The 25299-nt window shown below is 37.9% G+C and overlaps 1 protein-coding gene across 2 annotated transcripts; it reads left to right on the forward strand.

Annotated features, from left to right (window-relative positions):
• Positions 1-1903: 1903 nt before the first annotated feature.
• On the forward strand, positions 1904-25299 carry pdcd6ip (programmed cell death 6 interacting protein). Of its 2 annotated transcripts, none has more exons than XM_028461304.1 (18): positions 1904-2109; positions 6839-6893; positions 6977-7046; positions 7562-7689; positions 9751-9904; positions 11967-12067; positions 14648-14779; positions 14899-15121; positions 15895-16018; positions 16225-16402; positions 18856-18967; positions 19054-19223; positions 19628-19876; positions 21845-21979; positions 22102-22196; positions 23619-23736; positions 23817-24025; positions 24464-25299. In XM_028461304.1, exons 1-18 carry the CDS (start codon positions 1904-1906, stop codon positions 24639-24641), a joined length of 2637 nt encoding a protein of 878 aa, XP_028317105.1. In that variant the 3' UTR covers positions 24642-25299. The 2 variants fall into 2 exon arrangements, with proteins under 2 accessions (XP_028317105.1, XP_028317106.1); XM_028461305.1 differs by having other exon boundaries at positions 14663-14779.

The following is a 25299-nucleotide window of genomic DNA, read 5'->3' on the forward strand; positions in this document are numbered from 1 at the left end:
GCTCTTTGACTCTTTTGCAACGGCTCCCTATAGCTTTAAAAAAAAAAAAGTGAAAATAATGAATTGTTATTTCTGACAGAGGGTATTGATGATTAATGACATTAACTTCAAATAAAATTGATAAAATAGAACAATTTAACCTAAAAATAAATCACATTGTTCAATAACTACCAGCTTCCTACTTCACCTCCTTGCACCTGTGGGTAACCTTAGGTTTTAAATCCCTGGTAAGATAACTAACAAAAAGATTGTTCTGGGGGAAAAAAATAGAGATTGTATATTTGTGGGGAAAGATTTATTTAATTGCCAACATGCAGGCTTAATATGCATGCTTGATATGTTGCAAGAAGTTACCAATTTAGCATGTGTTGGCCAACATGATCATGTGTTATCAAATTCAAGTTATTTTTTTGTAGCTGTTCAAATCCATTAACTCGTAAAATTATTAGATATTGTTTTAACTGTATAAAATTGTATAAACTGATTTTTTTTTTAATTGTGAAGGGAGGGTTTTAATGGACATTAGACAAAATGGCTCTTGAGAAAAAAGGTTGCAAACCCCTGGTCTAGCCAAAGCATTAACTCAGCATTAGCTTTGCATTATTATTAGTCTAGCATCAGCATTAACCTAGGGTTGGCATTGGTCTAATGTTAGCATTAGCTAAGCATTAACATTAACTTAGTGTTAGCAATAGCATTAGCTTAATTTTAGCATTAGCCTTAGCATTTGCCTAGCATTAGCACTAACCTAGCATTAACAATAAACTAGCAATAGCTTAATATTAGCTTTCATACATTTTTTCCCCTGATAACGGCTTAATTTTCCTGAGATCTCGAGATAACGAGACTTTGTTTTCCCGTGAGAATGGGGCTTCCGTAGAAATGGGTTGAAAAAGTTGAAAAAAATTGGGAAAAAAAGAATGAAATGTGTTGGAAAAAGTTGAAACGCATACAAACATAGTTCAGTTTTGGTCTCAGATTAAACTGTTTTGAGGTTCTGTGAATGTAACTTGTGTATATTGGGTGTTGTGTTCACAGTTTAGAGAAAAGGTTGAGCAGCTTTTGAGAATTGTGTCTTAAAAATCGAGAAAAACTGTTATAGTAGAATTCCAGAGCAGCAGGACAATCACACACACAAACACTGCAGTCACATCCACAGGGCGGTAAACACATACGGAAACATCCAATACTATAATGTAGTATTAGAAAGTGTCTATTCGTACGGTTGCCACTGCTATAGTACTACTGGAGAGCCATGTTAATCCTCTTTTTTAAAGTTATTATTTGTGATTATTATAATTTTATTTTTGTTGGAACTGTTGAACTTTGGATTATGAAACTCGAAACTCATCATGTATTAAGATACTGTAGGTATCATGTGACTTTGCTATCAGAATGAGTGAGTGAGTGAGTGCTTAATTTGTGGATGAGGAGGTTTAGGCCGGGTAAAGAAGCACATTGGTGTAGTTATTACTACAAAAGGAGAATAATGAAATGCATTATTTATCATAATATACTCTTGAAATCAGTTGTTTAATTTTGGTTTTTGTTTGTTTAATAAATTATGATGATAATAAATAACAAACCCAAACTAATTGAGAGCCCAAAACGTCATGGATATACAGTATGAATAAATAGTTTACAAGTCAGCGCCGAGAACCAATAAATTCCATTTTAAAGTATGAAGGAGGTACTGGTACTTGATGATGGAGGATTGATCAGGGGAAAAAGTTAGGAACCACTCCATTGGATCATTGAAATGAACTGAGTCTGCGCACTGCTGTCCTCGCTTCCTTATGACGTCACCAGTGTAAAACCAGGAAGTGAGTCGCTGCTGTTTGTGTTGACTAGTTGCTCTGCGTCTTTAGGTCCTTTCTCGTCACAGCGTTGTTTGCGGGGCAAAATGGCGACGTTTATTTCAGTCCCGTTGAAGAAGGCCTCGGAGGTGGACTTGGTAAAGCCGCTGTCCAAGTTCGTCACGGCTACGTACCAGGGCAGCGAGGACCAGCCGGAGTACCTCCGAGCCGTCGAGGAGCTCAACAAGCTCCGCAAGAATGCATTGGGACGGCCGCTGGACAAACACGAGAGCTCCTTAGAGGTCCTCCTCAGGTGAGAACAAAAACATCCAATACACACATGCTGCCGACGTGCCTTTTGGCCTCTACTTGCTCCCAGACTTTACCTGTGGACCGAGGGAGTCACTGCCGCACCCAAACTGTTAGCATAGAGCTGCTAACAGCCTAGCTAACACACGAACGATCACCTCTTCACCCCACACGGTTCACATGTAACTCCATATCACATCAAATGTGAACGTGCTGGGTAGTTTGGTTGAGCTGTCAGTCACTGGTGAACCTAAACTAACCGCCAAACAAACACAGATAGTGGATCTAATCTGGGCCTGTTCTACTGTGACAGGATAAAAAAAGTCATGTGACAGGTTATTTTAGCTTAGAGCGCTTTCTACGTTAAATAATACACGAGCTTCTTCCAAGTGACCAGGAAACAGTTTGTGCAACACACAAGGCTCATGAGTGGAGTAAACTTTTGGTTTGACGTGGGTCGAAACCAGTGATTAGATGTAGACCACAGACTTATGATCATACAAAAGTGACGAAGAAAACTTGTTCTCAAAGAAAATGAGCCACAATTTTTCTTTAAACTACACCCGAGTTAAGTTTCTATGCCCTTTGGCCTGTGATGTCACTTTCACATTATTCCTGTGACCACTTTTGGTCTAACTTCCCTTTTATATGAAAAAAAAAACACATCTTCACAAATAAAGATATTCAAATTCAAAATCCTAATTTGAACAGCTCGTACTATTCTACGGCTTGTCTTGCTGCAAAATAAATAAATACATTTTGGCTTTGAGCTTTTCACAATAAGATTTTTTAGTCAAGCCAAGTTTATTTATATAGAACATGTCATCACAGTAGAGTTAGCACACAATACAAAATAAATTTAAAATTAGGGAATGTAAACTAATCTATTAACAGATCAATCCTGTCATCACATTTTATGTTGTTGCTGTTCTGGAAGTTGTTTATGTGACAAGTAACAACCCTGGGACAAACTGTAACTTGAATGTACATGTACATATATACGTATACTATTTAATTTAAATGTTCACCTGCACTATTCATCACTGCACTATTATCCTATTATTATTATCTAATTATTTTGTTATATTATCCTATTTAGTTTTGCGCATATTAGTCTTTAACTACTGTTTATATTTTTTTTTCTAGTTGATTGTTATTATTTAATGTTTACATTGTTAGAGACAGCACAGTTCACCAAGTTAAATTCCTCATATCTATAACATACATTAAATGGCCAATAAAGTTGATTCTAATTTTATTTTGAAGAGAAAATATTACACTTGCTTTCTTTAATGGAAAGCTTTTAAATTGTTCCCCCATTTTGATCATTTTTAAAGTACACAAAATATTTAAGACTGGGATTGACATATTTGGAGAGAGATGCTAAAATCATCTTGATTTAAAAGAAGTTTTTAAAAAAAACATTTTTTTTTATTCCAATCAACATGCATTTTCTTCCTAACCTGACTGGTTGCATTAAACCAGACGTGCTTTTAGATAAAGCATAGAGGTAGTGAGGTTGGATCATCTCCATTGTGTCCTTTCAAATCGTTCTAGCTTTTCAAGCATGATCACATTTTTTCTCATAATACCAGTTGTATTCCAACAGCTGCTCAGAACTGCACTCTGTCGTCAAACATCATGACTATATAGAAGTTTCTCAACTCTATTTTAAACCTGGAGAAGCTCTTTACATGATCACTCAAATATTCCATGTCATTAAAACAAAGGTGACTCATAACATTTCTCATATGCACAATCATAATAATAAAAGGCCTGTTGGTTTTCTGTCGGGCAGTTTTTGTTTACGTTCAGCTCTTCCTTAGAGAGTCTAAACAGTCAGTGGGGAACTCGCTTTGCATAGAGGAACTTAGCTTCAGGCTAATTTAGGCTTTCCATTCTCTTCTTAATATCATTGATGCCACCTGCCAATGGTCTTATGTAACTACCCAGGTTTAATAAAATTACCAAGACCCTAATCAGCTTTTCATTCTGTCATGTAGCATCATGCTATCTGAACACCTGACTTAGCATTAACCAATCAACTTCATTTTTCTGTGACATATAGACTTTGGTCTGTTATTCCAGCTTGTGTTCTCGTTGACCTGTGAGTCATCAGGCTGTCACTCTGATCAACACTAAACAGTCAAAGAGTGTCAGTCCTGTTTCTGTGAAAAAACCCTGGAACCAAACATAACAACCCTGGATCAATCTGACACTGAGAATGTTCATGTACATACCTTTAATTTAAATGTTCTCCTGCACTACTTATCAATGCTCTACTGCACTATTTTCCTTTTATTATTATTATATTTTATTATTATCTTTCTTTTCTATTATTTTCCTTCTTTTTATCTTATTTTTTTTTAATTTTTATTTTGTATTTATTTTTTTATACTATTATTATTATTATTATTATTATTATTATTATCATCATCTTGTTATTTGCACATTCTAGTCTAACTACTGTTTATATTTATACTTATGTTTATACTTATTATCATCTTTTCTAGTTGATTGTTTATTATTGAATGTTTTCACTATTGGAGAGAGCACAGCTGACCGAGTCAAATTCCTCGTGTGTACAACATACACTTGGCGAATAAAGATGATTCTGATTCTGATTCTGATTCTGGTTTGTAAAAATTGGCTGTGAGATTTTACTTAATCCACCAGTTAGGAACTGACCTACAGTCTGTGTGAAAGTGGCTCAGGTTCACTGTTTGACCCTTAATAGTGCTGTTAACTAGGGGAAAAATCGATTCACATAAGAATCGCGATTCTAATCATCTACAATTCTGAATGACTCATAAACTTTAAAAATTGTTTTTTTTTTTTTTCAAGAAAAACACTGATTCAGTAGATCCGCTTAGAGTCTTTACTCAGGAAACACTGCAGACTGAACATACAAATACATATTAGTGTTTTCATAAATAGAAAATACCACTATACAAAAAGTCTGCTAGCTTCATGCTAACGTCTAAGGGAAAACCAATGTATATGCTCATGCTAACATTTACCGCGATCGGCAGTGATTTATATAACACACAATTATGCTTAACTTTCACAAATACAATCTTAGAAGTGTTATCAAACAGTACTTAAACATACTCACAAGCATATGTTTTTTCAAGCCGAAAATACAAGAACTTCGTAGAGACTAGAAGGCCATGGGCTTTTAAGATGGCGACTTCCGAGTAATACGGCAACAGTATTGGGCCAAAACACACAAACTCACCCAGACCTTTACAGTCTATGACACAATTCCAACAGGAAACAACAGCTACCTCAACTTACAATGTATTACATAGACAGCACAAGGAGTGTTTTTTTTATTTGTTTAGCATAAATAAAAGTTACCTTTTGTCTTAAGTTTGTCGTTGGGTGATTACATCATTGGAATCAGATTATTTAAAATGATCATATATACAAACTGTATTGTTTTGATGCCATAATTTGCCTTAACACACTATGCATTGTATCAATTTTTAAATCGAGAATTGGTTTAAACGAGAATCGAATCGTGAGACACCCAAAAATTCACATCCCTACTGTTAACTTTTACCTCTTTTTTGTAAATGTGCTGCATGTAATATTACAAGCAAAGTTTGTGCTGTCATGTTGATGTTGGATTTGTTAGTTTAATGATGGCTACAGAAAGTTACTCAGCTCTGGGGAAGTCTAAAACTTTTCTTGTGTTAAAAGTAGACATCCATCCATCCATTTTCAGACCTGCTTTGTCTTATTTCAGCATCGCAGGGTTAAATTAAAGAGAAACAACAAAGGGAATATAAAGGAATGAAACAAAACCTTCAGTGGTTGACTTTTTGTTAATCTAATAAACTGATTGTCAACTGGAAACCATGTTCTGAGCTTTGGGTTTGTCTGGTTTAGACCTCCACCTGTTCTGTTTCACAAAGATCCGGTTTGGGGTTGACTAACAATGAATAGGCAGCTTTCTCCGTCTGACTCCACCTCTTTGCATGTCATCTGTTAGCCAGGTATCCGTAGCGACAGGACCAATGCTTTTCACCAGTGTCACCATGACAACAGTTATTTGTATAAGACCTCTTCCTCTTACCTAACAACCATAAGACACTCCCTATCTCGGCTTACTTTACTGCGCGCGTGTGTGTGTGTGTGTGTGTGTGTGTGTCTACAGAGTGTTTAAACCACATGTGTTTCTATGTGACAAATTGTGTTTCTGGCAGTAGAAAGGGATTCCCATCCTTAAAGAGCTCTCTGTCTGCTCTTATTATTAATGATAGACTGTTCACATCACAGATATCATCATGTGTTTTCATGTCTGCTTTCATGTGTACACTCTCTTAGTGACACATTTTTCTTTGACTCATCGTCAAGTATAAACAAGATGTCATCGCTTTCACATATTTCATATTGACGTTTAATTTACTGTCTGTGTAAAGGTTAATTTGGTTTTGAATGTTTCATGTTTTCAAATGAACTGAATCACTTAATTAATCATAATAAACAAAGAATCCACCTAGTTTGGTCTTTGGTATACAAATAAAGTCCCCATCATGTTTGTTTTATTGTATTATGTTGCAATAATTTAGTTTTTTCAAAATAAAAGCACTGAAATATGTTTTCTTGTTTAATATTGAGCTGTTATTGCTTTTCAAAACATAATCCAAAAATGTGAGTAACTTCTAAACTGATCTGACCTCCTGATTTAAACAGTGCACTCTTTATTTATTTATTTTTTTCTGCAGATACTACGACCAGCTGTGTGCAGTCGAACCAAAGTTTCCCTTCTCAGAAAACCAGGTAATTGATGAGATGGCACGTGACGCCCACTTTGGCTCTGCTACTCAACTGAGGATCACAAAGAATGTTTTTGTTTCCCACAGCTCTGCTTAACGTTCACATGGAAGGATGCCTTTGATAAAGGATCCCTGTTTGGAGGCTCAGTCAAGCTGGGTGAGTGTTTTAGTGGCTCCATTACATTAACGCTGCCAGGAACATGAGCATTAAAATATTTGAGATGTTTTACTTTTTACTGTACATTCATTCTTCTAGCCAGTCAGTCATCCTACCTCACACACACATACATAAAAGCACCCCCACAAACAAAGCTTTGTCATAATAAAAGATACAGACTTTTGTTTTAAAATGGGTCTGACAAGCTCTGATGGAAAGTATGAGTAATTACGAAGCAGCTTAACAGTAAACCCTTTCAATCTTATTAAGAAAAATGTTTGTTTGTTTGTGCTAAGGTATGAGATAAACATGTTAGTGCCATTAAATTTATTGCTACCAACAAAAAACTCGAGACATTGTCCCAGCCCTGAGGGGAACGTGTTGGTAACAGATTTCCCACTAAGCAAATATTCTTCCAATAATAACCGACTCTAGAGGTTCAGTTGGCCATTCCTTTGTACAGTACAACTAAAGAGGGTTTGAAAGTAAAAATGAGTGTTGATTTTGTCTTTCAGCTTTGGCCAGTTTGGGGTACGAGAAGACGTGTGTGTTGTTCAATGCTGCAGCTCTGGCGAGTCAGATCGCCTCGGAGCAGAATCTGGACAGCGATGAAGGCCTGAAGGCTGCTGCCAAATATTACCAGGTTTGCAAACAAAAATAGGAAATATAACTCGTTTAGAAATGACTTTCCCCAAAGACTGTGTGTGGTTCTACTGGCAAATAAAAACAAACAATAGAAAAAATTAGCAAAAGTATAGCAAAAATATTATGATTGTATAACTCCCACATCTGTCTCCTGCTAACTTACACAATATTTGCTTATAAATGCTTCATATACAGAGCGTTAGGAGCCCTTAAACTATTTTCTGATAACTTGAAAACACCACATCGACTGCCAAATCTTCTTTAGCAAAACAATGGTGTAAATGTGCTCTTAAATGCACTTCGAGTTGTCAATTTGCCACAAGACCAGATCAGTATTTAGTGCAGTGTCACTGTCAAGTAATTCTTTATCCACTTTTATTAGTTATGGCCTCAAAAATGTCCTCATCCAATTATCTGTCAGTGCTGTGTCATGTGATTGTCTTTGTGAAAATAAACCATCCTGCATTCTGTGAATTACACGTACGCAGTGATGATGGACATAAAATGAACCTTGAGCAACATAACATGGTCACTGTAATGGAGCAGGAACTTAAAGCACCAACAGGAGGAGGAGTTTTATAAAGGTGCACTACAGATTAATCCAAATGGATTTCCATTAGGCCTTTGCGTGGCTGGACTCTCGATCGATGATCCTCCGCTAAATGGCGACGCATTACTGCTGTGCATTAGAAAATGCACAAAGAAAGCATTTTCTTTGTGCATTTTACAAATAAACACGATAAGAGCGTGAGATAAAAGAAAGAGGAGACCCCAGAGAAAGCTCCACAGCGAAACAAAAAAGTGCATTTAAAGCAGACTGTAAAATAATTGAACACCATCATAATTCCAGTTTTATTCAGCGCCCTCATAATGGATGGATTTACAGGAATTTGCACACCTCTGGTTTCCATCTTGGCCGTGTGTGTGTCAGGGTTGGGGTCAATTAAATTTTTCAATTACAATTACATTTTCAATTATTCATGTTCAAATACCATTCAATTATGATTACGATGACTGGCATTTTTTCCAATTAGTATCATTATTTTCCCCCTGAAAGTCAATTACATTCTCAATTACTAATGTTCAATTAAAATTAATCACACTTGCTGTGCCTAAAATAAATAACCCCATAAAACTTAACCTTCCTCTTGTGTTAGCTTTCTGTTAGCATCTCTTATGATAACGGGTCAGTTTTGACCTATGTCTTAATGCGGCTCCTGATTTGGAGCCGCGTTGCTTGTCTTTCTTTTTTTTTCTTCAAATCACATTTGATTGGTCAATATGTGTTTGTTTCGTCTCTGTCTGCGCTGAGCAGAGGGGGGAGGGGCTATGGTGTCACATTTTAAAAAAAAAAGCCACACACGTGAAAACAACAGCTGCGCGCTTACAACCACTAGTGAGCGGGCATGTGCTCGCGGTCCCTGTATGAGGTGAATTCTCGCACTCATTTACGTGGGGGTGGGCTCTAGCGATTTGCTCTGGTGCACACGTGACTGTGGTGCCTCCGGTGGACAAATGTATGAAATAATTTATTAACAGTATCATTGCTGTCCAAACAAATCCAATGTCGCACACCTTTGAACCAAGCAGCGGCCATGTTGAAAGGCTCATGACAGTCTGACTCTTATCTGCAGAGATATTTGAGGTGCACACACACACACACACACACACAGACAGACAGAGCTCCCTTGATTTTATAGAGAGATTGGTTCCTATTCCTTCCTTATCCTTGTAAATATTGGTATTAATATTTTTGTAGTGGGCATCTGAGCTTTCTGTGTCAGTATAGCCCTCGATTGTAAAATTATTTCGATATTTTAATAATAAACTACGTATGTGTAAGCCATAGAACTGTAACATGGTTCTCCAGTTTTGCATTTAATGAAATGGTAACGAACATTTCCATAGAATTACAATTACAAGTTTAATTATCTGAACTCAGTTACAGATTTTTTTCAATCATAATTATGCCATAATTGTAATTAACAATAAACAACGCAATTACATTTATAATTGGCCCCAACCCTGGTCTGTGTCTAACCTGTGTGTTTCCACCCAGCTGGCCGGTGGAGCATTCAGTCACATCAAGGACACAGTGCTGTCTGCACTCAGCAGAGAGCCCACCATGGACATTTCCCCAGAGACTGTTGGCACTCTGAGCCTCATCATGCTGGCTCAGGCTCAGGAGGTCTTCTTCATCAAAGCCACCTCAGGTACCAAAGACCAGACACGGGTCCACTGTGTTTCACTTTTAACTTATTAGTCATTTATTCCCCTCTAGCCATCCTATCGCAAATAAATAAGAGTCTGTTTCAAACAATTAATCTATCACAGTCTAAACCAGTGGTTCTTAATCTTATTGGAGCATCAGTGCTTATCCAGATTGGGGTTCATTACATTTTTCAGTTACAATTACGTTCTCACTTTCCCATGTTCAATTACGATAACAGTGACAACTTTTTTGCCAATTACAATGAAATTACAATTATTTATTGTCCTCAGAAAGACAATTACGTTCTCAATTTCTAAAATTCAATTACAATTGATCACAATTACTGAGCCTGAAATAAATAACCTAAACAACCTTACTGTTGTGTTAGCTTTCTGTTAGCATCTCTTACGCTAACAGGTCTTAAATCAGCTGTAAAATACACTAAAAACAAATATCTATCATCTAATTTATTTCCTATCTATTGGTTACCTTGTTAGGCTTCCCAATCAATGAAAATATAGGTTTTATTATTTTTAATGTGGGCATCTGAGCCTTTTTTGTGTCAGTATATCCCTTGATATACATTTTTTGTAAATGGTAAAATGTGGGAAGGCTTGATATGAAATACATTTTAATAATTGTTAACTACATATGTGTAGAACTTTAACATGGTTCCCCAGTTTTCCGTTATAATATAAATGAAAATTTTTATAACATTTTTATGACAATTACAAAGTAAATTATCTAAACTCAATTACAATTTAATTGCGATTAGCAAGTAAATATATTTCTTTAAATTACAATTATGATTACGCCATAATTGCAATTGATTATCAATTTACGTGATTACAATTATTATTGACCCCAATCCTGGTGCATATCAGTGCATTCACTGAAGCCTTCGTAATTTGATAAATAAAATGTGGTTTCTTTAAAACAACAAAATATATTTTATGCGGGCACACACATGAAAGCCTGGGTCGAATTTAAATGAATTGATAAATAAATGAAATATTATTAATTAATATTTAGACATGAACTTGATTGTAATTTACCTTTTAATAACCTACCCGTAGTTTATCATGGAAATGTATTTTGTGTAACACTTTTTTACTGTGTGTGTTTTAACTCCTGCTGAACTCATCGAACCTCTTGGTTTCAATCAAAGCCAGGTTAACAACCACTGGTCTAAACATTTTTAATTAAAAATGGCACGCTGCAGAAATACTTAACCTGACACTTCTAACAAATCAATTGAATCAAACTGCACTGAAAGCTGTTTAATAGGTTTTTTTTTTATTTTTCCCCCCTTCAGTTGTGTAACCGTTTAAATCACAGCGGTCTCGGCTCTGTCATCGTGTCACAACGTGTGGACTATTACTGTGTTCTGCTGAGTCTGGGTTTTTGGAAGTTTAGCCTGTGAAGGACTCATGTGACACTAACTCAAAGAAGTACTGGCTGTTTAGGTGTTTCTTTGAAGAATAATTTGCAGAGCTTACACAAGCAGTTTTAATCGGCGGGGCCACTCGGCATCTGTGCCCCAGTTCTGTCTGCAGCCACAGCTTTTGTTATTGCAGTATTTGTGCTGAACTGGTTAAAACATAATATGCAAAAAAAAAAACAAAAAAACAACTGGAAATCTGAGGTCAGCAGTTGTGTTATCAGCTTGGATGTCAAATCAGTTTTAACAGTCTTATTGCCCTATAGATCTTAAAATTTAAATTTAATCACGATACTTGGGTGTCCATTTGATTTATATAGGAATCTGATTCATTCAGTGTGGCGATTTGATAATAACTTCTCTATTATTGTAATTTAAATTTTCTTATTTTCCACAAAAAACAAAAGTGAAATCCTAAAAACAATGCACATTCTATTCAGTTGGTCGGTCTGACATTTATTTCAACTGCACATGAAAGTCCACTACACTACATGAAGTGTTAACCTATAAAGACATTTGCAGACATTTAAAAAAAAAAAATAGATTTTTTTTAAATCAATTCTGAGGAGAAATGGAGATTTTTTTTTCATATCGTCACAAAAACTGAATATATTCTCCACAGATAAGATGAAAGATGGTGTCATCGCAAAACTGGCCAATCAGGCTGCAGATTTCTACAGTGATGCCTTCAAGCAGTGTCAGTACAAAGACAACCTTCCCAAGGTGTGTGAACTCATCACACAAACACACACACACACACACTTCCTCATACAGCGACCACAAGATGGACTTACAGAGATGTGATGAAATCACACGCACAGTTTGAATTCAGCACAGGTTATTGTCTGTGTGCGTATAACCCTGTGATGTCTGATTTCCTGGGATGTTTTGAATGTGGGTTTTTGTGGGAAGCAGACTCTGGTTCTCTGGTGGTGGGATTTCTTCTTCTCAGCCTCTTTGTTCTCACTTGTATTTGTTTTGATGAGTTTCTGATTTGGCTTGAACTGGTTGTTCTGTATTTAAACAAAGTAACATCTGAAGTCATTGTGTGAATTACGGGCATTAAGGCCTTTATTTAATTGATATAACTTCCATTTATATTCTGTATCCAGTATTATCCTCCTGCTACGAGGAAGATTCACCAAGCCCCATTCTAGAATACTGAGATTAGCTTGTTTAAAATGTTGTCCCATCCCTTTCACACTAAGCTGCCACCACCTTAAATATAGCATCTGATTAAATGTAGTCAGATTTGATTTTGATATATTTTTTTTGAGTATTATTGCACTATTCAGAAAGATGTAAAGTTTTGGGTTTTTGTATTTATTCAGGTGTTTTCTTTTTTGTTTTTTTTTATCATTTAGTTTAGTGAGATAACGTTCAAAAACGGGATTTAAACCCTTCAGCTGAAGGCCTGAATAAGTCTCTATCTAGTTGGTTGGATTTAACTAACCAAATACAAAGTATTGGGAAACAATTATCTGGAAGTCAGTAATAAGGTGCTTTACTCAATGATTATTTCTCTCCCTGTACGTTATTCTGTGGGTTTGACGTGTGTGTTTTAAGAATAATTCAAGATGGTTTTTAGAAGATATTTTATGAATACTTCAGTTTATTAACAATCCTGGGTTGTTTTTCTGTAACTTGTTTAAATGAAGGTGCTGCTGGTGTGTTTCGATTTTTTTTTTCTAGACAAAAGGTCAACAACATTTCGTGTACCTTTTATTCTTTGGTTATTTTGTTTAAAAACCAAACCAAAATAACAAATAAACAGTGTGGTTATTTTGTTTTACTGATTTAAAACCAAAACAGACACACAGAAACCTTTAAAACCAGATAAGCAGCATTTTTTTTGTGTGATAGTTAGATATTTAGGGGGAAATTAGAGCGAGAAGAAAGTCCACTACAGCTGGTTTCCCTCCCCAGGTCCTGGACCAGGTCTCCTCACACAATAGGACTGTTGAGGATTTATTTCAGCAGTTTTCTGCTTCTGCTCCTGTTTTCTTTCAGTGTGTGGATGTTTTAGCACGTAAATGTTTTGTTTTGCGGTGTTGGGGTTCAAATAGTATCCAAATAAACTGGTGACTGACTATCAACTGTGAGGCTGGTGTGAGAAACAATAGATGTTAGAACTTCTACCATTTGACACTTTTGCGAAAACAATTACAGCTTTTTTGAGGGCAGTAAAAATATTTATTTTGCACGTTATGAATACCGCTAACAACAGCCATCAACACACACAGTTGATCAGAAGAAACGAGGAGCACCAGTTGATTCATTATACCACCTCTGGTTCCACATATAATGAGCATGTTTTACGTAATATTCATTTTTTGGTTTTGTTTTATTTATGTATTATTAACATTTCAATTCACTAGTAATGTGACTTATGTGTTGCTTCTTTTTATGTCTGAACCGGGAACAAAAGTCAACCCAGTCACCAGTTTATCTGGATTCTATTTGGACCGCAACACCGTTGTAGTGAAGTTGGCAGATATTCACAGATTCGGACTTCCAGCATCAATAACTGTTTAACAAAACATCATCAACACACACATTACACCTCTGCCATCAGTGTGAGGTGGACAACATGATACAAGATAATTTTATCAAACGCAGCAGAGTGAAAGTCTGTCTGTTGGTCGTTCTGTGCGGTGAGAATAAAACATGAACCTCTCGTCCATAATTTCCCCATTAATATCCAAATTATCACACAAACGGAACCAAATTTAATTTTAAAACAGAAAAACGCTGCTTGTTTGGTTTTTCCATTTTCCTGTTTCTGGTTTTAAATTAATAAAACAATAAAAAAAAACAATCAGTTTTTTCTATTTTTTTTATTTGGTTTTGAAATGAAATAACCAAAGAACAAAGGGGGCACGGATTAGCAGAAAGTAGCATCTGTGTCTTTCCCAGCAAGAAGTCTAAGAAGTCTATCTAAATAAACTGTTGCACACACACACACACACACACACAGATGCATGCTGGTGTGGGTTGTTCATTAAAGGTATAGTTAAACACTTATGGACTGTTCTGTTTCTCTCTCTCGTTATTTCCTTTTTCCTGCATCCCTCTCGATGGTGTTGATGGTGTGTGTGTGTGTGTGTGTGTTCTTGTGCTCGCGCATGTGGTGTTTGCGCGCTCACGACTGCTCGCGCTTGTTTGTGACTGGCTTATTGAACGTCATTTGTGATTTGACCTCGCTGGTGTTTGTCTCTGTGGTTGCCTTGCCGTCGTGTGTGTGTTTGTATATAAATGTTTGCCTGCCTGTGTGTTGCTTTGTTGTTGCCTCTCCCTGGTCAGTATTTTTATTTTCAGGAAGTGCTGCCGGTGCTCGCTGCCAAGCACTGCATCATGCAAGCTAATGCCGAGATGCACCAAAGCATGCTCGCCAAGCAGAAGAAACGCTTTGGAGAGGAGATCGCTCGTCTGCAGGTACCAAAAACCATTCATCACCTTAAGATCTTTAAAAAAAACACAAAAAACTCCAGTAAAGCGTTGTGAAAACTCATCCTGTGTTTTTTCTCCAAACTCCTTCCTGCTGGTGAACTCAGCACGCAGCAGAGCTGGTGAAGACGGTAGCGTCTCGTTACGATGAGTATGTGAGTGTAAAGGACATGACAGACAAAATAAACCGAGCCCTGACTGCAGCCAAAAAAGACAATGACTTCATCTACCACGACCGCGTACCTGAAGTCAAAGACCTGGAGCACATTGGCAAGGCAGCGCTGGTTAAAGCTACAAGCATCACTCCTCCTCTCAGCCAGAAGTTCGCAGGTAGAACCCACAGAGGACTCTGTTTGCTTGGGAACTTTGAGACATTCAAAGATTCAAAGATAATATCTATCTTATATTTATAAAACACACACACCTCTGTCTCTCAGAAAGCTGCAGATGTACAGATGTATGTTAGCTTATATTACAGTGCTAAATATTAAACCTCCCACTTTCCTATAGCAATACATACAGTACTTCCTACAGACACTGCATTAGTTATGACTTAATAACTTCTTTCTGTTGTATTAAAGAGCCTTTAGAATTTGAGACATTCAACACTTAACTGTAGCTTTCCAAATGCTTTAACTATGTGGATGTTAAAGGAAGTAACTTTGTAATTAACCTGTTCCAAATAGCTGGGTTTTAATCACCCGCATACACCGACTCATGTCATGGACATTTTTCGAGCATGAACTTAAGTAAAAAAAATGAACCAAAAGATAATTTTTGCATTTAATTCCAGAGCTCTGGTCTCTCAGAACACAAAAAAGAGGTGTCCCCTCAGGAAAGCTGCTATTGGCTAACCACATAAACAAAGAGGCAAAAGGATTGTTATTAGATTGGCTATCTGTTAGAACAAAACATGAGTTGAGGACTTGTCTGTGGGAAACACATCAATGAGAAACAGAGCTCTGAGAAGCAGGGAAAGAGAAATATATATATAAACATGCATATCGGCATCTATACACTCTATATATAAATGTGCATATTATAATTCTGTAACACTGCATTCATCCTGCATCATTGGCTTATTTCTCTTGATTTTTATTCAGACTTATTTGAGAAGATGGTTCCCATGGCGGTGCAGCACTCCATGAGCATTTACAACCAGAGGAAAGCAGAGACTGTGAACAGACTTGTGGGAACCATGAGAGAGGCCACCAATCTCTGCAACGGGTACGCTGTGCTGTCTGCTTTTTTTTTGGACTTAGCAATCAGAAAGTCCAAGAGGAAGGAAAATACATATTGTGTTAATGAATTCATATTTTTGTGTGCTAAAGGAGAGCAGCTGAAAGAGACGTTTTCTTTAATAAAGCTAAAAGTTGTTTACGATGTTTGAAATGAAAAAAAAAAGACTAGTAACTGATGTGTACTCTCATCAGGGTTTTGGCGTCCCTAAACCTGCCAGCTGCTCTCGAGGATTTGTCAGGAGACTCCATCCCACAATCCATTGCTGAGAAGTCCAGGTCTATCGTGCAACAAGGAGGCCTGCAGAGCATCGAGCAGCTGATCAAAGACCTGCCAGAGCTGCTGACTCGTAACAGAGAGATCCTGGACGAGGTCAGTAGATACAAGCTTTACTAAAACATTTTCTTACCTAACTCTAAAAAGTAACGTCAGCTCTTGTAAACATCATATGGAAACGATGCATTTCACGTCATTATGGCTGGAATTTTCCACAGAAAACATCAGAGAGCACAGTATCTCTGAAAACTTATGTGTCCCAGTGGATGGAATCCCAGATCAGGATCAGCACAGGCATCTAATCCTGTGAAATTTGGGCCACGGACTCACCATCCACCAGCTTTAGCCAAAACTGGGCTTTTAAAGCCCTTAGAACCAACAGACGAGAGCAAAAACAGAAAAGCACCATTAGTGGACAAGAATATAAAGCCTTGTGTCCCAAATTTAAAAAAAAAACGTAAACAAAAGGACCCGCTCACTGGTTGTCAAACAGAGTAGTCAAAACTGAGGCTACAAACCTACCTGATGCACAGTGTGACAGTCTCATCCTTTCATTTATCACACAAATATTACACTATAATATATACATCTATTACTGCAGGCTAGTATTACTTTGAGTTTGATGTTCTATTCTAGATTTAAATAGTTGTAACTTTGCACTTGAACAGCTCCAGTTTCTAATCACATTCTGTTTATTGTCCTCCAAAACATTTTTCATATACTAAAGGAAATTTCAATCTACCGTAGGTTAATTGGGCGACCGTGGCTCAGGTGGTAGAGGGGTCGATCTTAGTCTATACCAGTCTGTGTCGATGTGTTCTTGGGCAAGACACTGAATCCTTGCGCCTTGCATGTCCCAATGGTGTGTGAATGTGAGTGAGAATGAGCTGATATGTAAAGCACTTTGTGACTTCTCTGTCTGTGAAAGGTGCTATATAAATTAATATTACTCACTTAACTCTGCATATTATCAGTAGTTTGGTGCAGTTTGTATGATTCAGTGAAGGATCAAATTAATAAGTGTGGCAAACATGGTAGTCTAGTTACACAGGGCTTATTATATCAAAGGGTTTGGTCAACCAGCTTTCACCGTGTGTGCCTCTGTTTAGTGCTCTCAGTGTTATGTATGCTGCTGATAGTGGTAATCAAAACATGGCTGAGCCTTCTCAGACAGAGACCTTGCTGTGTGCTATCAGTGTGCTGTGGTATCTGGACTGCTTAGGGCAGTTTGACCAGAACCAACCAGGAAAGAGTTCTGTAATTACATATCAACAAGCAGCATTATCTGAGAAGATATTGGCTCTGGTATAAAAGGGCCGGCTATGAGTACTTGACAGTCAATTTTGGAATCAGAAGGAGCAGTCAGCTAGACCTGAACCAGATGGTTGAAAACCAGACCATTTGTCGGAAACATACGATCCATTGGTAATGTAGGAACTGTTAAATGAACGTGTTAGCGTATAATGTGATGAAGCATTTATCCTGTTACAGGTTTATAACCTGTGGTCTACAACTGTAGTCTACTGTGGTCTACTCTTACTGTGAACTGTGGTCAATAAAGTTCGATTAAGAACCAACAAAGACAAACACGAATTGTAAAACCTGTGTGATGCCTGGCCTAGCCTTTTCAGAGGGCTGAAACCAAAGATCCGAACAGTAGCCCTGTGGAAATCATAGCTTAAAGTTCTTACCGTTCCAATAGTACAGAGTGGGCAAAGTCAGGTCAGAAAGCATGGCTGGAAGGAAGAAAAGAACAAAGGAGTTACACAGGTTCAGTCAGGGAGGACACACAATGTGGTTATTTTTTGACATTTTAAAAACTGGACTTTATAATTGTGCTTTGCTCTCTGTCTTTTTTTATTTATTTATTTATGTTTTAGTAATAACTGCAAGGTATGGTAAAAGTCTGCATTTCTACAAAGCAAAAAAAATAGGTAGTGTTTTTTAGTAGGTCCACCTAAGAGGGCGCAACTTACCGCATTAGATAAAATGAAAAACACATTGCCCACTGGTTGCAGAAGGCCCCTTCAAAATACATTTATAGGTTATTCCTTTCTCACCTGCCTCCCCACCTGTATTTTCTTCAGGAAATGCAAATCAGTTTGTCTATTTATTTACTCATAGGGGCGACCGTGGCTCAGGTGGTAGTGGGTCATCTTCTGATCGAGAGGTTGGGGGTTCGATCCCAGTACCTGACTGTGTCGAAGTGTCCTTGGGCAAGACACTGAACCCTAAGTTGCTCCCAGTGGTCGACTAGCGCCTTGCATGGCAGTCCTGTCCTATTGGTGTGTGAATGTGAGAGTGACTGGGTGAATGAGCTGATATGTAAAGCGCTTTGACACTGCTTCAGTGTGGTGATAAAGCGCTATATAAATCAAGTCCATTTACCATTTACCATTTCTAAATATTTAGTGGGAATGTGTACACTAATTTATCAAAGGAATGCACGCTAGGAAAAAAATATGTCCTCTCCATCTAAAACGTATAGGTTAGGAAGTATACTGTTGTTTTTCTGAATCTCAGCCAGTTTTTTTGTTTTTCTGCATCAGTCTTTGAAGATGTTGGACGATGAGGAGACAACAGACAATGAGCTGAGAAGCAAGTTCAACCAGCGCTGGAACCGAACCCCATCTGGGGACCTGTACAAGCCGCTCCGTGCAGGTTTCTGCCACGTCAGCTCTTTGTTTTCACCTTCTCCAAAATGGCTTCCCCATTTGACTTGGCTTCTTCCTCCATCTCCTGCCCAGAGGGTGGAAACTTCCGCAGCGTCCTGGACAAAGCGGTACAGGCCGACCAGGTGGTGAAGGATCGCTACAACACTCACTGTGATATGATCACCCTGCTGTGTAAACCAGAAAACGAGCTTAACGCTGCAATCCCTTCAGCCAATCCTACCAAGACCCTGCAGGGCAGCGAGGTGTGTGATGGTCACGTTTGTAACGCCCTCAGCTTTTATTGTTGCACTGAGTGTTTGTGTTCAGAGTGCGCCATGCTGCGTGTGTCCCATTATGGTCTCCAACTGACAAACTGAAAGTCTCCAGTGGACTGAGTGTACTTTACAGCTCTTTCCCTCCTCTACATTGTAGCTGCATTTTTCATTCTGTTTGCTGACTCAGTGTTCTTTCTCACCTGGGAACTTAAACAACTAAGCAAGCAGAACTGTTGGCGAGGAAGGAAAATCTGCTTGTCTCTCTAAACACTTTGTTTTCTTGTTAAAGTGAAGAACACAAACTGTTGGGGTGTCATTTAGAATGTGGGTATTATGATGAGGAGGATTTTAATGAGGATGGATGTTGTCACGCTGTCTGTCTTTCCTGTCAGGTGGTGAACGTGCTTCGCTCCCAGCTGGCTCAGCTCGAACAGTTGAAGGAGGAGAGGGACACCCTGGAGGGGGAAATTAAAGCAGTGACCTTTGACATGTCCACCACCTTCCTTAACGCGCTGGCTCAGGATGGAGCCATCAACGAGGAGCAGCTTTCTCTCTCACAGCTCGACCAGCTGTACAGTAACTACAACCAGAGAGTGCAGGCCTCGCTGCGCTCCCAGGAGGAGCTGCTGGGACAGGTTCAGGTGGGTCACACCAGGAGCTATCACCCATAGACATTTAATTTGTGTTTTTAATTTAGTCGGTTTAGGAGTTTTTGAATTAACGCGCAAAGTTTGACTCACACACTTCAATTACACACTTAGCACAGTTTGCATTAGTTGTAGAGCTGCTCGATTATAGGGGCAGAGGAGCTTGCATGTGTGTGGATTAAACCACTCAAAGTTACAATAATCGATCTGTGCCAAACTTTATTCTTTGTAGATGTCTCAAATCGTGGAGGTTTGTTTTATTTAGCGAATAAAATTTGTAAAAAAATATATATATATATATTTTATAATAGTTTTTTCTCAATTATGTTATTTGTGTAATTGTTGGGTGTAATAATCAAAATCCCAATCTTAATTTCGATTAATTGCACAGCCCTAATAAGTTGTGCAGTTTATTTGTGTTGTGGTTTGAAAGGAGGAGTGGCTACAAGATTTCTCAACAATATGAGAAGCTTTCGACTCATCTATGAGATATTGATGTGATGTCACTAATGGGCGGGGCCTTGCCATGAATCTTACGATATGAATCACGATTTGGATGTCTGACATAATATATCCCAATACTTAACAGTACGATATATCGCAATATCAATTACATATTTCACCTTTGCCCATACAAAATGGTATGAATTACAATTTATTTAATTTTTTAAACTTGCGAGGACAAGTAAATGGTAACTAACTTTAAAGGTAGGGTAGGTGATTTTCTCCAGATACACTAAGTTTTTGGTTGAGATTTTCTTAATGTCCTGACAGATATTAAGATCTTATGTGCTCTGAAAAAGGACAAGACTGAAAAAAGACAATCTGTCATCTGTAGCAGCTGTAAACCTGTAATAACTTCGACCAATGAAAAAAAGACGGTTCTTGACCCCTCATGTGCACAAGCTCACACTCAAAGCATGTCACGGACTTAAAACAGTTTTTAGTCATACTTTTTTTAACATATGTAATGATAAAGTTTAGTGTTTACTTACTGCTGTGTGAGACATGAGACGACGAAGTTTCTACACAATACAAGCGATGAGCCGAGGTCTGCTTCTGGAGCAGCGGTGCTCGTGCATGTGAGTGAGATGGAGCAGAGGGGGGAGGGGGGTAAAGGCAGAGCCATCGGTGGAAGCTACATTCAAAATCATGCTAGCTTTCGAAAATCACTTGCCGTGCTTTTAATTCAAGTACCAATAAAAAAGACAAGTGGTATGTTTATCAAACTGTCAAATTACATTTTTCAAAAAAAGTACAACTTTTGTGTCTACAACTTATTTTGTTAAGTTCTTAAAAAACAATAATGACCACATACCTCTAAAAAGATTTGTTTTATGAAAATAGAGTAAAATCAACTTCCAAGTTAAAATGCATTGAGGAGTGAGGTAGTTTAACAAGGTCTGATGTGGTTCACTGACACCTAGTGACCGGTTGTTTATGTGCTATGCGAATGTTAGCACAATTAACTGTTAAAAAACATGATTTAAAAAAATGATTTGGAATTGATTGTTTTCTTACACCCTTAGCTGTTACACGTATGGTTAAACGTGAACGTGTCTCTGAGGTGCTCAGGTTAATTCAGTCCACTCACAGTGCCACAGACTCTTTTAGACATTTCTGACTTGTATAATATAACACACACTGTAAGTACATACTGTACAGCAGTTGGGGCGTGTCTGGCTACCACCCCACAAACTATCAATGATCCAGGAAGCAGATATGGGGAGTCCGATATTGGCCAATCGATGGTAGCCTATCAAATTCATCACTACATGAACGTGAACGTGGGATTATGTCATGATGTGAATTATTTCCTGAAGGTATTGCACGTATGTTTGGAAAATGAAGCAGAAAAGTATCTCTAGATGTTGATAGTTTAATATCCTCTAAATGAGGACATGAGGAAATACAGTTCTGAATTATCTGTGGTTGAACTCTTTATTTACATTTTTCCCCCAGACCTCCCATCAGGAATTCAGCAGCCTGAAGCAATCCAACTCAGAAGCCAACCAGAGGGAGGAGGTCTTAAAGAAACTGGCCTCGGCCCACGACAGCTACGTTGAGATCAGCAGCAACCTGCGCGAAGGCACCAAGGTACGCACTCAGCACAGAGAGGAGCCAGCCGTGCAGCGCATCTGCATGTTCTCACCACAAAGAGGATTTATGTTTGTTTGTTTGTTTCTTGTTTTTGGTGATTTATTCCACCACTCCTTCAGTTCTACAACGACCTGACAGAAATCCTGCTGAAGTTCCAAAACAAATGCAGCGACATCGTTTTCGCTCGCAAGACGGAACGCGATGAACTCCTCAAGTATGTACTTAGTACTTGTTCTCAGTTTCTGGTCATTAGTTTTATCTGTGACTATAATAAATATTGCTGGATGATATACTCTTCCACAAATTGTTGCGGATAAACAATATTATGAAAAAAAAAATTCCCCAAGGTTTTTTTTATTGATTATTTTGTAATTATACACACAAACAAAAACACGAACATCAACGATGTTCCAATCCAGAATATTGAAACATCCCCCTCCCCCACCCCATAGCTCCAGCATAACCACTCTCTCAATGTATTACAATCAATCACAGAAGTTCAAACATGCCGTGAAAGGCCAAACTACAGTAGATATAAGAAATACAAAACAAATATATGCGTATGTACACATACACAAACATGTATGGATGTAAACACACAAAAAAAAACAAGAACAAACATGACAGGTTTTCCCCGGATCCTTAAAAAGTCTTAAAAGGCATTAAATTCATGAATCTAAAAATAAGGCCTTAATTGTCATTTAAATGTCTTACATCAATGTTTCAAAAGTCCTAAATTCTAACGCAAACTAAGTATAATTTTATGATTGTAATCAGTCTCACATTTCAAAATAAATGGTACATTTTTTTTATTATTTATTTATTTTTTTTTATAAACAACATAAATGTAAATTAACGAAAATTGAGTGTTCAACAAAGATTTTTTTAATGGATTTTATTTTTTGTATTTTTGTTTTATAGTTTTCTGCCTATTATTGTAGTCCTCTTGTGTTTTTGGAATGATTTTGTTTATTTTAGTTAGTTTTTTTTTTTTTTTTTTTGGTGTATTTCACTGTAATTTTGTGTATTTTTGTGTGTTTACTTTGGGGGCCGCCAGTTGCACGTCTGCACTAGACACTAAAAAAAAAAGTACCCTAACCCTATGTAATGTAATTTAATGACGTGACATTCCCCCCCCCCCCCAATTATGTTTGCTATGAAGTTGGTCTTAAATTTAATTTCTAATGGAAATAAAAAGTCTTAGAAAGTCTTGACTACAGTTGTTGGAACCCGGCATGAAATAAAGAAGTTGCCCAAGAGGTGGTGGATTTATCAGCTGTAGTTTACAATACCCTTGGCTTTCATTGTTTCTATAGAAGTTATAAAAGGTTGCTAGATGGTATACAGTTTGAGTACTTCCTCTTGTGTTGTATCATATTTTATCATAAATCAAGAAATGAACAATATCATTTACCCATGATTTCAAAGTTTGTTCCATTTAAACAATTCCAGTTAACCTCTAATGTAATGATATTATATCATGATAATAGAAGTAAACCCTTTCAGATGCAATAAACTTTCATTTGTACTGAGTATGTTTTACCATGGTAATTAGAAACCATGTGGCTTTATGGCCATTTCTCGTGTGACGGAACAGTGCAGCGCAGCGTTATTAATGTTTGAACTTTCTTTTCAGGGAGCTTCAGCAGAGCATCGCCCGAGAGCCCAGCGCTCCCTCCTTCAACGTCCCTGCCTATCAGAGCACCCCTGCTGCCCCGGCCCCCGGCCCAACCGCTGCGCCCCGGACCGTGTTTGTAAGCAGCTGCATGAGCTGTAAACACCAGCAGAGCAGATTATTTTATTTTATCTCTTTATTCTCATTTTCTCCTTCTAGACTCAACAGCCTCAAACGCCTCAACAAGTCCAGCAGCCCCAACCAAAGTCGCAGCCTCCGGCCAGACCCCCCCCACCCATGTTCGCTCCACCGGCTGCAGCGCCTGCTAACGCTCCACCCACTGGAAACCCTGCTAACAACCCCCCAGCTATGGGTCCACCCTCACAAGCCCAGGGACCCCCTTATCCCTCCTACCAAGGATACCCAGGGTGAGTTTTTCTCCTGTCCTCCAAAAACGAGGTTAAAAGCAGGGTTTTTCAACCTTTGGGTTGTGACCCCATATGTGTTCCCCTGGAATTCAAACGGGGTCGCCTGATAAGTCTAGTAAATGATTTTTTTTTTTTTTTTTTTTTTTATCTGATGAAAATCAAATTTTTGTAATAATAATAATAAAACAATATTAAAACTAAATTTATTTTTGTAATTTTTAATTTATTCTTAAGTTAAATTTTTTACAGTGTTAAAGTAGATCCTCATTTAATTTCCATATCTACATGGTGATGTTTTACTGAGCCAGTCTGTCCTTTATACCAGATATTTAAAAAACAAAATGAAAACAGTGTTGTCAAGTTTCTAACTTTTATCCTAATGTACTTTGTAATGAAATCACATCAAGCTACACTTCCTGTCCTGGTGTGTCCCTGCAGGTACATGCCGGTCCATATGGGCTACAACCCCTATGCTGCCTATGGCCAGTACAACATGCCCTACATGCAGTACCAGGCGACCCCCGGACAGCCTGGATACCCAGCAGCGCCTCCTGCTGGACAGCCCTACCCCGGCTACCCCCAACAGCCCCAGCAGCCCTTTTACCCCCAGCAGTAGCTCTGCAGCTCTCCTCACATTAACACCAAATAAAATGTGTCCCCAGCAATAACAGTCAACCTTCAGTCACATCCTTCTTTCCCTCTAACTACAGCACTTTTCCTTTCAAACATTTTTTTTTTCTTCTTCTAACTCTGTTTTCACTTTTCCATAACTCTACCACACACACCTCTCTCACCTGTAGTGTGACTCAGTCCCCATTGGCTGTGTCTAATGTTTAGCTTACATGTTTGTTTCCATTCAGGACAGACTCTCTCACTGGATCACACAGTGGCTCCTGGATGTGTTTGTGTGTGTGTGAGGAACTGTTTGAGGGCACCTTCATATCCAATAATCCACGTACACTCCCAGTGCTTCTTTAGGAACTATATTACTATTTTTGTAATGACAACTGGAGCCTTGATTATGTATAAACCTATAATGATGGATTTCCTGTAGGTTTTCTATCATAGACATTATTTCTTTTTCCTCTTGTGTGGGAAGCGTGGGGTTAATGATGTTTCATTCAGAGGCTGTACACGAGGCAATATAAATATATGTATAAATAAGGCTCGATTTGATGTTATCAAGACCCTCTGTGTTCAGCACTGTCATACTCTTTGTTGATTTATATTTTATCTGCTTTAATGGAATTAAACAAACTTACAACTGCCAATCA

The sequence above is a fragment of the Gouania willdenowi genome, chromosome 11 (genome assembly GCF_900634775.1).
Source record: "Gouania willdenowi chromosome 11, fGouWil2.1, whole genome shotgun sequence".
Lineage (NCBI taxonomy): Eukaryota > Metazoa > Chordata > Actinopteri > Blenniiformes > Gobiesocidae > Gouania > Gouania willdenowi.

What these genes read in the sequence shown, in the direction of transcription:
- pdcd6ip (XM_028461304.1), top strand. Translation starts at nt 1,904, where the DNA reads ATGGCGACGTTTATTTCAGTCCCGTTGAAGAAGGCCTCGGAGGTGGAC. An exon ending in TTCCCTTCTCAGAAAACCAG is followed by an intron (nt 6,894 to 6,976) that starts GTAATTGATGAG and finishes TGTTTCCCACAG; the next exon opens with CTCTGCTTAACGTTCACATG. An exon ending in ACAAAGACAACCTTCCCAAG is followed by an intron (nt 12,068 to 14,647) that starts GTGTGTGAACTC and finishes CTCCCTGGTCAG; the next exon opens with TATTTTTATTTTCAGGAAGT.